Genomic DNA, 11,735 nt, shown 5'->3' with positions numbered 1-11,735 from the left:
AACCCTCACGAAAGCATGGGCTAGGACAGAAGGCTAGCTTAGAAAGAAGGCCACCAGCCCTCACAGGAAAGGGGCCATGGGCTCCCTGTCGAAGCAGAATGAGTTCTGAGTGCTCCCTTTGCTAGGAGGGCAGACCCAGATTGTGAGAATGCTTCCCTCCCTGCCCCAGACTTCAGCAGGGAAAGACCTAGGGCCGGGTCTGGGCTGGAAGGCCTGTGCTCATCCTCAGGTCGGCTTCTTTTCTCTGATCCTTGGAGACCAAGCTAGGGATCTTGGTTGGGATGTGGTGCGGGGGTAGGTGTCTGGGTGAAGGGGTTCTGAGGGTATGGGGCAGGGCTCTCCCTCTAGGCAGGTGGGCTTTCTAGCTGGCTCATGGTGGCCTTGAGGTGAGCAGAGGGCCCGTTCGCAGCCGGCTGCAGGAGGCCTAGGGGGGCTCTGAAATTCCTCTCTTCTACCCTCTACCTCGCCTCCTCAACCTTCTTCCCTCAAGGCCCCCCGGGTGGCTGGGAAGTGGGAGGCGCAGGAGGGGCGCGGGGAGGGGCTGTGGACTGGAGCCGGGCGGGGCCCCTCGGCGGAGGCCCGCGCTGCCGGCCCCGCCCCGGCCTCGCACATCTGGGCTGGAGCGCTGGCCCACCCGGCGGCGCGGCGGCGCGGCCATCCGGCCTGGGGGAGGGGGAGGGGAAGGGAGAGGGGTCGGGGCGTTGCAGGGCGGAGAGCGGGGCCGGGGCTGGACGCACGTCGAGGGCTGTGGCCGCCGCGGCAGGGCACGGCCACCCCACCGGCTGCGGGCCCAGCTTCCAGGCGTCTGCGCAGAGGTCGAACTGTCGGGAGGGCAGAGGTGAGTCCTGGGCAGGGCGCTGCTGGGCTCCTAGAGAGAAAGGCGCCAAGATTTGCGGTTTCATCGTGGGCTGGCGGCTGAGACCCCACCACAAACTTCCTGACCCTGGAGAACGGGACTGGCACAGAGCTGCAAGCCCCTGTCTCCAGCAGGGCTCTGGGGTTCAGGAAGGCAACTGGGGCAGCGACTGAGGGCTCCCATCCGAGCTTTAGGACCCTACACTGGTGAGGGTGGGGCTCGAGAGACTTCTGTGTCTGGGCGTCTGCTGTGGGGCTGGGGGCTGCTCCAGGGGAGCAAGTTTGTGGAGGGATGCGGTGCTTAGGCCAGAAGGTGGAGACCCTGGGGTTGAATATGTGTGTACTTTGGGGGTGCCTGCAGGGGAAGTTCCTAGGGCCTGTGGGCTCAGAAGTTCAAGAGTGGCTGGGGTGCCACAGTGCCAGACTGTGGGCTGGCCTCATGAACAGGGACCTCTGGTTTCTCTCTGTGAGGCCAGCGTGGGGATCCAGGTGGAGTGGGGTCTGGGCTCCCTGTGGGGGCTGTGGAGCCAGGAGGCAAAGCTAGCTCGTATGGGAGAGAGGGACTGGGAGGGAGAAAGCTCTAAAATATGGACTCCCTGCGAGAGTGAAGGCAGCCCTGGATCCCCAGAAGGTAAGAGAGGTGATGAGGGACCACAGGAGAGGGTGGGAGGGGCTTAGGCCCTAGGCTCTGCGGGACAGAGGTTGTTTGTGAGCTGGCTGCTCCCTTGATGGGGACCCATGGGGGTGGGGCAGGATGTATGGAAAGAAAAGCGGAGGACAGGGAGGGGATGCAGGAGGCCTTTTCTGTCACTCCCTGCCCCAGCCCAGGAGAAGGCAGCTTCCTCACCCCACAGCCTCCCTCTGGTCCCTCACCTTGAGGGCGCCTCTCCAGAGACAGACGGGGGCAGCCCTTCGGGTGCCATTTCTGATCTGTCCCTTGGGCCCAGGTTGGCTCAGTCTCTGGTTTGGGAAAAATGCCCGTGGCTTCTCTTTGTTTGCTGAATGGCAGGATGATGAGAGAGAGCAGTGGATAGAAGAGGCAGGGTGCAGGGAAAAGGCCTGTGGGGGTATGGAGGTGAGCTGTAAAGTTGGGTTGGCTCTTTGCCTTCATGGGCAGAAGATGGGTATGTGTGGAGCCCAGCAACGCCAGCAACACCACATGTCCAAGTGCTCTGGTGGGGGATGGGAAGGGACACAAGGACCCAGCCTCATCACGCCCAACTGAGGAAAAGATCTTTGGAGATTTCTCTCCATTGGACAGAAAGTCCTGGGCTTTTGTAGTCTGGGGAACACTGTGGGTTGGGAATCTCTGGTTTCAACTCCCTACTCAGCCACACCCTGTCCTAGTCCCCAGTCAGGCCTGTTGGGTCAGGGTAAAGCTGAAGATCAGAGGTCAATATGAGGCTAAGGGCTATGGGTCAGTCCATGGGTGAGGTTAAGGGACAGACCGGAGGTGGGGTTAACTGTCTGTGGGTAGGGCAGGGGTCAGGCTGGGGCCAGGGTTTAGCCTGCTCTTGTAGCCAGGAAATGGTTACTTTCTGTGTAAGCCAAACTGGCCCATTCAATTATTCTCAAACCCATAAGCATCACCAGTCTGAAATTAGTGGACCCCTGGGGCAGGGTTCTACCTCCCCCCATTTCCAGCTGCAGACCCTGCCCAGATGTAGCTTTTGGGAGTGGAGGTTGTCCTGAGTCCCATGATCAGCATTCTCCCTACATGTTTCTGGTAAACGGATGTGTATGCATGGTAAGGATGTCCCAAAGAAATATGGGGCATGTATGCATGCTTGTGTGGCTGCCACCTGCTTCTAACTCCATCTCTCAGAGAATCAGCAGGATCCTCCTTTTTTAACACAAATTGATTCAGGGCGTCCCTCCTTCTCTAAAGAACTCAGAATGACTAGAATAAAAGTTTCAATAAGACCAAAAATTCTGACAAGAAAAACTTCAGAATCCATATCATGAAGGGAAAGAACACCGCTCACATCTGCCTTTTTACCAACCACCTTCCATCCTTGGACTTGATCCTCACAAGCGCCTGCATGATCTGTTTTACAGGAAAGGGCACTGAGGCGCAGAGAGGCAACAGTTTGCACTCCAGCCAGGTGTCCTTAAGGTGCCTAATAGGCCCTTGTCAGCCCTGAGTATCAGAGCACTCAGTGTATCACAGGCTCAGAGATAAGAGCTGGGGTAATTATAGACAATGGTTTGGACAAGGAATCAACTTAGAATGACAACCCCTGAGTCTTTTTTTCTTGGTTATTCTAGATTGTTTCTGCTCCAAATACAATATCCTTGGTTGAGAAAATCCATTCATTGAGCAGTATTTCCCCAGCGCTTAGCTGTAGAACCTGGCTGGAAGAAGTGTTCAGTGTTTTTGCTGATGAATTGAAACGACTTATAAGTACGGCTGCCATCATCTCTCCTGTGGCCTTGATCCAGCCTTTGTTGGTAAATGTTTTCCAGTCTACTCCCCAAGAGGGAGAAAAACCTGATTTGCAGTTTGCCAACTTGTGTGGTGTAATCACCACGGCTGATTTCAAACTATCAATGTGATGTCAATAAATGCAAAATTGAGAAGAGATGCACAGAATCAGCTCTTGGGAACTGGCGGACAGAAGCTCAAGTTCCTCTCATCTTAGAAAACAAAATCCTGTCCTCCCCTCCTCAAGCTTTATTTTCTTCCAGGTAAGATGCACATCACCTCCTGATCTCAGCTGCACTAGAGGGAAGTGCTAGCTCTGTTCTCTCATCCTCTGCTCCCTCCTTGCCTACCAGACTCCAACCCCACTCCTTCATTCCACCAAAATGCCCTGGGCCTTTAAAACATTAAATCTAGTGTTTCCTTCCAGTTTCATCTAAAAATCTCTGAAGGATCTAGCTTCGCGGCCTTCTCTTATCGAGATCTTCATGAAACCATAGCAGGCATCCCTGTCCCCCTGGCCAGCCAACCTTCCTCCTGTCAACCTTTATTCAGAGCTTCTCCTCTCTTCCCTTCCCCCACGCTACTCTCCACCAGACCTCCTGTGACAATGACACCAAACACAAATCTCCACCTTGGAATTCTCCCTGACCCTTAGTCATATGTCACCTGACTCCTTGGTCTGTTTTCTCAGCAGTTTCAAAAACTGCACCCAGAACACTGCCCCTTTCCCCCTGCCAGCTTGCCCTGCTCCATCTGACCATCCATCTCCTTGCTTGGACCAGTCAGTCTAAGAACACCTTCTTCCTAATCTCCCATGTCCAATCCAGCCAACTTCTGTCAGGCTTGTTGATTTTAACTTCTAACGTAAATGTGTGCACTTATGTCTCAAGATACGCAGTCAGCATCTGTTGCCTGGAGCACTGTTGGCCCCTGTTTCATGCTGTCCTGCTGCAGTCCATACTTCCATGCAGCCAGGTGGGATTTTTAAAACAGATTTAGTCATGCGCCTGTCTCCACTTTGCCACTTCAAACCCTGCAGGATTTGCTCTTGTCCTTCATATAAAACCAGGTTTAAAATTGAGTCCACCAGGATCTGTCTGCACGATAAGCCAAGCCCAACCCCTCTCTCCAGCTTTGCCATGCTACCCTTTCTGCCCTGCTTGTATCCGTCATAGCACCATTTGTAATCTCAGATTCAGGTACATGATTATCTGATTACGAACAATTTCTCCACCATGCTATGGGCCCCCAGGACAGGAACAGTGTCCCACAGCATCTGGCAGAGAATGGGCACCTGAAAACACTTAGGAGCATCCTGGTTCCAACAAAGCAACTGTTAAAAAAAGACATTTCTGAGGGGCTTCCCTGCAGTCCAGTGGTTAGGACTCTGCTTCCACTGCAGCAGGCCCTGTTTTATTCCCTGCTCAGGGAACTAAAATTCTGCAAGCCAGGTAGTGCAGCCAAAAAAAAAAAACAACATTTTTGAGACAAGCTAGGACTGTGGGACTGAGCACTGGATGAGATTAAGGAATTACTATTGATTTTATTGGACATGATAGTGGTGTTGTGGCAATGTCTTTTTAAAAATCTGTATCTGTTGAAGAGACATGTTAAAGAATTTATAGGTCAAGCAACATGACGTCTGGGACTTGCTTCAAAGGACGCCAGCTGAAAATAAATAAATAATTATTCAGTAAGGGAACAAAGGAGCAAATAAATGCCATTCTGCTTGTCTGTTCTTGTTCACAGCTATAGGGCCTGCAAGGATGCTGGCTGTCCCGGAGATGGACCTACAGGGGCTGTACATTGGTAAGACCTGCCCCCTCACCTCCATCTAGGCCCATTGCCCCTGTCACCCCAGCACTCAGACCGACCCCTAGTCTGTCCACATGCCTCTCTCAGCAGAGGCTCCTGAGAGCCGTTCTGTGAGTGTGTGTGCACAGGGTGGGTTACTGCAACAGGACTATGTATGTGAGTGTGTGTGTGTGTGTGCACACTCTGCAAGCCTGTTCATGTTACCCCCGAGTGTCTACAAGTATGTGTATGCAGGGCAGGCCTGTGTGCACAGGGCTGTATGGATGTGCATGTGTTTTGTGCAGGGTGTGTATATAGTATGTGTGAGTGTGTGTCCCTGCCTGTCTGCCTAAGGGCAGGTCTCTGGGCACAGGGTCTCAAGTGAGAGTGTGTGTATATCTGCACAGAACTCTGTGCATGCATGTCTGGCCTGGTCTGGGAGCAGGCTCTGGGTTTTGTGCAGGGGTGGGAGGCCAGGCAGCAGGACAGACACGCCTCAGGAAGTCCACTCACAAAGACCTGGTGGGCTGGGCCTTCCTTCCTGCCTCCCTTCCCAGGCTCAAGCCACAGCAGCTTGGCCCAAGCCTGAACCGGTTGGCTAAGAAAAAGGGCCTCTGGAAGTGTGACCACCATGTCCTTGCCCCTCCAGCACTGCAAGACAGATGCCAGCCCTGTGCAGGCACTTCCTAAAGTCCCCGTCATGCCCCGCCCCTCACATATGTTCCAAGGGTACCCCAAGGCCAGGGTGGCCTGGGACTTGCCAGGGCCCCATGGCTGTGGCTGAGGGAGTCAAGGCCCCAGCCCTGGCTCAGCCTAAAGCTAGACAGATCTGTTTGATTTCCCAGTGTGTCTAAATGCCAGACCCCACCAATCTCCCTGGCCAGCCTCCCGTCCGCACACACAGATCCCAGGGCAGCCCCAGTGCTCCGCACAGGGGCCTCAGCAAAGCCCAGTGTGGTGGTATTGAGCCATCAGCCCACACCTGGGGGATGTCCAGCCAGGCAGGCCCTCCTGCCTCCTGAACTGCCTGAGCCTCCAAGCCAGCTGCCTTCTGGGGGCTGCACTGCTTCCTCCCACCAAAGGTCCAGCTCCATCCTGGGCCTGTGAGAGGGTCTCAAGGGAGCCTCCTCACACAAATGCTGGCTTCAGGTCTGTGGGTGTTGTGGGGGACGGGAGCTTGTAATCTGCCTTCCTCCTGTGGTTAGACACCTCTCGGCTCAGGGCTGCTCAGGGCAGGGCTGGGCCTGTCCATGACCCTTGGGGGCAGAGGGTTGGTAGGAGAGGCAGTTCCCCCAGGTCCTGATTAGAACGTGAGGCTGAACTTACGGGGAGAGGAGCAGCTCCACCTCCCACTCAGGTCTGTAGTTTCCCCACCTCTTCTGGTTTCTCCATCCTCACCCAGGAGCTCACCTGCCCCTCTCTCCTGCCCTTCTATCTTTGGACTCAGTCCCTCCCACCCCCACAATGCTTCTCTATCCCTCCCCTTCCCCACCATGCCTGACAGGTGCTGAGGAAGACAGTGAGTCCCTAGGTGAAGTATGAGTCACCCTTTAGGAATAGGTCGCCTCTACCTGATAATGGGCCCTGAGCCCAGGTATCCCCCACCCCCACCTCAGTCCTGTCCTTCTACCTTCCCTCCCTAGTCCTTCTTCCCCAGCAGGGTACTGCTCACCTTGGCCCGGCAGTGACTGATGAGGAACCCCCACACCTGGGACCTAGCCACAGCCCCTTACCCTGATTGTACCAGAGTGATTTATCCTCTCTTTGCAGGCTCCAGCCCACAGCGGTCTCCAGTGCCCAGCCCACCTGCCTCCCCAAGGACCCAGGAAATCTGTGGCATTGCCCCTCTCACACCCTCACAGTCTCCAGTAAGCCTAGGGCAGGGCTCGGGGTGGCGGGGGGCCTGGGTGGTGGGGAGGGTTGCATTGGTGTCTAGAAGAGCCCGCAGGTCTGGGCTGGGAGTACCACCATGCCTCCTGTCCCTGTACACTCATGTTCTCCCCAGATGGGTTAGCCGTAGGTGACCTTGGACTATAGGAGTGACAGGTTTACTGAGATGAGCCCCCTCCAGGATGACATCCGGGAACCATTGCAACTCGCCTGCCTGGGCAGGTGTACTTCTGAGCAACTAGTTTGGTAGGTCCTCAGTGCACTGGGCCTCCCAGACTTGCTTCCCCTCCTGTCAACCACAGCCCCACCTTATTAAAAGATATATCTAGGGAAGAGGAGACACATGGCTAAAAAATAGTTTGGTAACTGCTAGCTTGAAATATCTAAGACATAACCATCACCCCCAAATTTCCTAAGGCACCCTATCCAGGGTGGCCTCACCCTAGTGATCCAACCTGGGGACCCCATTGTTCTCAGGGAGTCCAGGCCTAGCCCGGGAGAAGGTAAGGACCACTCTGAGGCACATGCATGGGGTTCTCTTCTCTGCCACAGACCTGGACAGAGTTGGGCTATTTCACTGTGGCCACAAAGAGCAGAAGGGTCTCATATACCCAGGTCCATGTGCTATGAAGCTGCTCAGAGCAGCAGAACTGCTTCCAGCTGGGCCCAGGCTGGAAATGATGTAACATGGGGGTGGGGCTAAGGCAGCCCAGGCAGAAGGGCAGGGAATTAGGAACTTGAGCTCAAAACTTCATGGGGCTACCTGAGAGGCCTTGGGCTTTCTGAGCAGTTAGCATCTCAAGGGCTCAGTCAGGAGCTTAGGAGGGGAGAGAAATCAGGCAGGAGGTAGGTGGGGGTGGCCAGGGCTGGTCTGGACCACAGCCAGGGGCGGGGAGGACCTCCACACGCAGTCAGCCTAGCCCTCTGGCTGCTCCCTGACTAGCTGTTCCACTTGCAGAAGCCTGAGGCCCGAGGCCCTCAGCAGGCCCCCTTCTCCGTGGTAGTGGCTATCGACTTTGGCACCACATCCAGTGGCTATGCCTTCAGCTTTGCCAGTGACCCTGAGGCCATCCACATGATGAGGTGAGAGTGGCTGGACTGGGAGATTGGTTGCGGGGAGGCCTACACCCTGGGAGAGACCTAGTCCCGGAAGTAGTGTCACTCACGAGACATGGGGTCTTCTCAGAGAAGCTTTCCAGCCCTAGCCTGGGCTCCCTACTGGGGCAAAAGTTTGGAGGAGGGGACCCAGGTCTGGGCCCTCAGCCCCAGTTGGGGCAGCCCTTTGACCTTGGCAAGAAAATGTTGGGCTTCATTTTTTATTGTAAATTTTCTATTATTTTTTTCTGGGCTAGTCATAGGGACACACATGTATGCACAAATACGTGGTTTTAAAATAAAACATACAACTTGCTTTAAGCTTTCAGCACTATTTTGTAGATGTTTCATGTGAATATGGAGAGAGCCACCATTTTCTTTACATTGTTGCATAGTATTCCACAGTTCAGATATATCATGATGTATTCATTCTATTGATAGTTTTGAGGAAGTTTTTCCTTCTAAGTTTTCACCATTACAAAAAGTGTTGCAATGAATACTCTTCCTTGGAAACTTGTGCTGGAATTTCTATGTGGTAGGTTCCTAGAGGCAGTCCTAGGTTCAACATCTCAAATGAAATACAAGGAAATGAAGGACTAGAGAGGTTAGCTGAATTGACAAGTCACACAGTTGTCATGAAAGAGCTGTTTGAAAAAATCCATTCTGATGAAGTTTGTTGAGTTTTGTTTGAACAAAACATCTGTTTGATACCTCCCTTCAGGCCTCAAGACCCTGATCCTTTGAATGTATCTTAGTGAGACTGTAGCCGTAGGTGGAAGATGCCAAAGCTCCCAACTCAGACTGGGATGGAGGATCGGCAGGCTTCACCAGGGCCTGGGAGGCTATATGGAAAGACAGCCAAGGGTCACTGCCCCAAAGATACAGGGGACTTGACCTGCATGAATGTGGACTGTCCTTCCCCTTTCTCTGCTCCCTCCACATCCATCTGAGGCCACAAAGGCCCTAGGACCTTAGAGCTTTCTAGGAGCTGAATGGCATTCCAGCTTGTCAGCACACACAGCTGAGGCCACACTGGGCCTGTTGCTAGGGCTGAGGACACGTGAAGGGATACTATGGAGATAACAGTCACAGGAGTGACTGGGGCACATTCTGGCCTCCTCCCAAGCCCTTTCTACTCCCACTAGCCACCAAGCCCCATCATTTCTATCTCCCTGATATCTCTGTAATACCCATCTACTTCTCTCCCCGACTCATACCCCTGAGTTCAGCCCCACCCTCTCTCACTTGAATAGCTGCAATATCCTCCCTGGTTTTCCTTCTCCACCCTCCCTCTCCTCCACTCTGTTGCTACATGGGAACCAAAGACATTTCTAAAGGCAAATGTGGTCATGCTTCTTCACTCCCTTAAAACCCACCAAGACAGAATTCTGATATGACATTTGATACTCCTTAGTTGATCTTAACATTGGTGCTGTGAGCCAACTTATAGCTAGTTCTCCCCACTCTTTGACACCTCTATAAACTTGCACATGCTCTTCCTTCTTCCTGGATTCCTAGTTCCTTCCCCCAAATGGATGCAGTGGTGAGCTTGGCCTAGAGTAGTCAGGGCATCAGAAAAGGCAGAGGAAGGGGAAGAAGGATTTGCCAGGCCAATGACCTGGGCAGTGAGTTGTGGGTAGAGGTCCAGATGATGACTGCATACAGGGAAGTTTGGAATCGCAGGGTTTGGGGGCCTGTTGAAGGTGCAGTCAGCTGGGGTGTAGCTGCTGAGGTGGGCCAGACAGGAATGATCGTAGAGCTTAGCTATGTGGAACGTGGCCTAGAGGAGGACAACCAGCCAGCTGGGAGAAGGCCTCTGCCAGGGTCCTGGAGAGACTCATCAGAAGGCCAGACAAGGCAGATGGATGATGGCTTGCTGCTACTTGTTAAAAGGACAGGGAGGTGAAGTCAAATGGTGTACTTCATGGGAGGGAGCAGAAGCTGAGGATGTCGAATGGGACCCATGGCTCCATGGATAGAGATGATCCCATGAGCAACATTTATGGAGATTTAAGTGGATGCCAAGCACCATATTCACAAGAACCCTAAAAGGTAGGTACCGTTATCATTCCCGTTTTACATATGGAGCCTGGGGAAGCCAAGTGAGCTGCCCCAAGTCACACAGCTGGTCCCAGAACCAGCGCCCAACCCCATGAAGGGAAGATTACTGCGGACCACACTGACAGCTTCCTGCCTCCACAGGAAATGGGAAGGCGGGGACCCAGGTGTGGCTCACCAGAAGACCCCTACCTGCCTGCTGCTGACCCCAGAGGGTGCCTTTCACAGCTTTGGCTATACAGCCCGCGATTATTACCACGATCTGGACCCTGAGGAGGCTCGTGACTGGCTCTACTTCGAGAAGTTCAAGATGAAGATCCACAGCACCACCGTGAGTCTCATTCTGGCTCAGGGCCCAGCTCCAGCCAGGAAGGCAGGGCTGGGAGGGAAAGCAGGGAGGGCGGCCTCACGGAGGGCGGGCAGAGCTGAAAGGTGAGGGGGCCCTGGAGGCGGAGTTTGCACATGAGGGATCGAGGCCTGACCACGGGGTATGATAGGGTAAGGGAAGGGCTGGGGGGAACCGACCTAAGATTAGAGCCAGAGTGGGACAGTAGCAAAGAGGGGAGCGCAGGAAATGGGGGTAAATGGAAGTGGTTGTCAGGAAATGGAGAGCTGTGGCCTCCTATAGAGTTGCCCTATGTCCCTCCCAGGATCTCACTTTGAAGACCCAGCTAGAGGCAGTAAACGGAAAGAAAATGCCTGCCCTGGAGGTGTTCGCTCATGCCTTGCGCTTCTTCAAGGAGCATGCCCTTCAGGTGTGCTGTGACCCTCTCTCTGCTTACTGGGGTGGACAACCCCCAGGCCCATCCTTTCCCCTCAGCCCATCCACTGAGTAGCCACTGTCAGAAGACAGAGGTCATCTTTTCCAGTCCTCTGCCTTCCTATCGGTAGCCCTGCGTCAGGGGTTGGGGAGGTGGTGGTGGTGGGAAAGGGGGTGTTAAGATTCTCTCAAGTCAGCTGGGAAGTTCCTCAGGCCTGATTAGCTCCTCCAGCTCCTATAAAGACACGCCCCCCAGACCAAGCCAGCCCTCCCCTTCACTGCCCCATCGTGCTCCAGGAGCTGAGGGAGCAGTGTCCGTCCCTGCTGGAGGAGGACAGTGTGCGCTGGGTGTTGACCGTGCCTGCCATCTGGAAGCAACCAGCCAAGCAGTTCATGCGGGAGGCTGCCTACCTGGTGAGAACATGCAGGCAGTGTGGGTGTTGCTCGGAAGGGCCCCGGGCGTGGCTCCATACCCTCATTCATACACCACCCTTGGGACCACAGAGCCCTCGTGTAAGGACTGCCAGCCCCACCCTGCTGGGTATTTTCGAGGGTTGTTGCCACCAAGAGAGGGGGTGGGCCTGTAGGAACAGAGAGCTGAGGGACAAGGGACAGCCCAGGCCCGCTTAACCACTGTCTTAATGCAGGTTTCCTAGAAGCAGAGTCCAAGATGGGAATTCTTGTGCATGTGGTGTATTGAAGAAGGACTCTCAGGTGAAAGGGGAGTGAGGAAAGCAGGACAGGAGAAACAGCTGCACGGGGATGGGTCTCATCTGGAGTCTAGCCTCAGCCTGATCCCACGGAGAGCTCTGGAGGGAGACTGTACCCTAGTGTTAGCCACAGGGAGGCAAGACGGGG

General features: G+C 54.4%; 1 protein-coding gene across 1 annotated transcript in view; it reads left to right on the top strand.

The window, feature by feature from the left end:
• The first annotated feature begins 726 nt into the window (after positions 1-726).
• HSPA12B (heat shock protein family A (Hsp70) member 12B) overlaps positions 727-11,735 on the top strand; it is a 16,986-nt gene continuing 5,977 nt past the window's right edge. Inside the window, exons 1-7 of the mRNA XM_068986902.1 lie at positions 727-838; positions 5,030-5,089; positions 6,845-6,942; positions 7,923-8,047; positions 10,262-10,448; positions 10,768-10,872; positions 11,175-11,291. Coding sequence (XP_068843003.1) covers positions 5,047-5,089; positions 6,845-6,942; positions 7,923-8,047; positions 10,262-10,448; positions 10,768-10,872; positions 11,175-11,291 — 675 coding nt within the window. The 5' untranslated portion in view covers positions 727-838; positions 5,030-5,046. The remainder of the gene's footprint in view (positions 839-5,029; positions 5,090-6,844; positions 6,943-7,922; positions 8,048-10,261; positions 10,449-10,767; positions 10,873-11,174; positions 11,292-11,735) is intronic.

This window comes from Capricornis sumatraensis, chromosome 15 (assembly GCF_032405125.1).
Source record: "Capricornis sumatraensis isolate serow.1 chromosome 15, serow.2, whole genome shotgun sequence".
NCBI lineage: Eukaryota > Metazoa > Chordata > Mammalia > Artiodactyla > Bovidae > Capricornis > Capricornis sumatraensis.
Note: the sequence above shows the minus strand (reverse complement) of the source record. Positions and strands in the feature narration are given on the sequence as shown.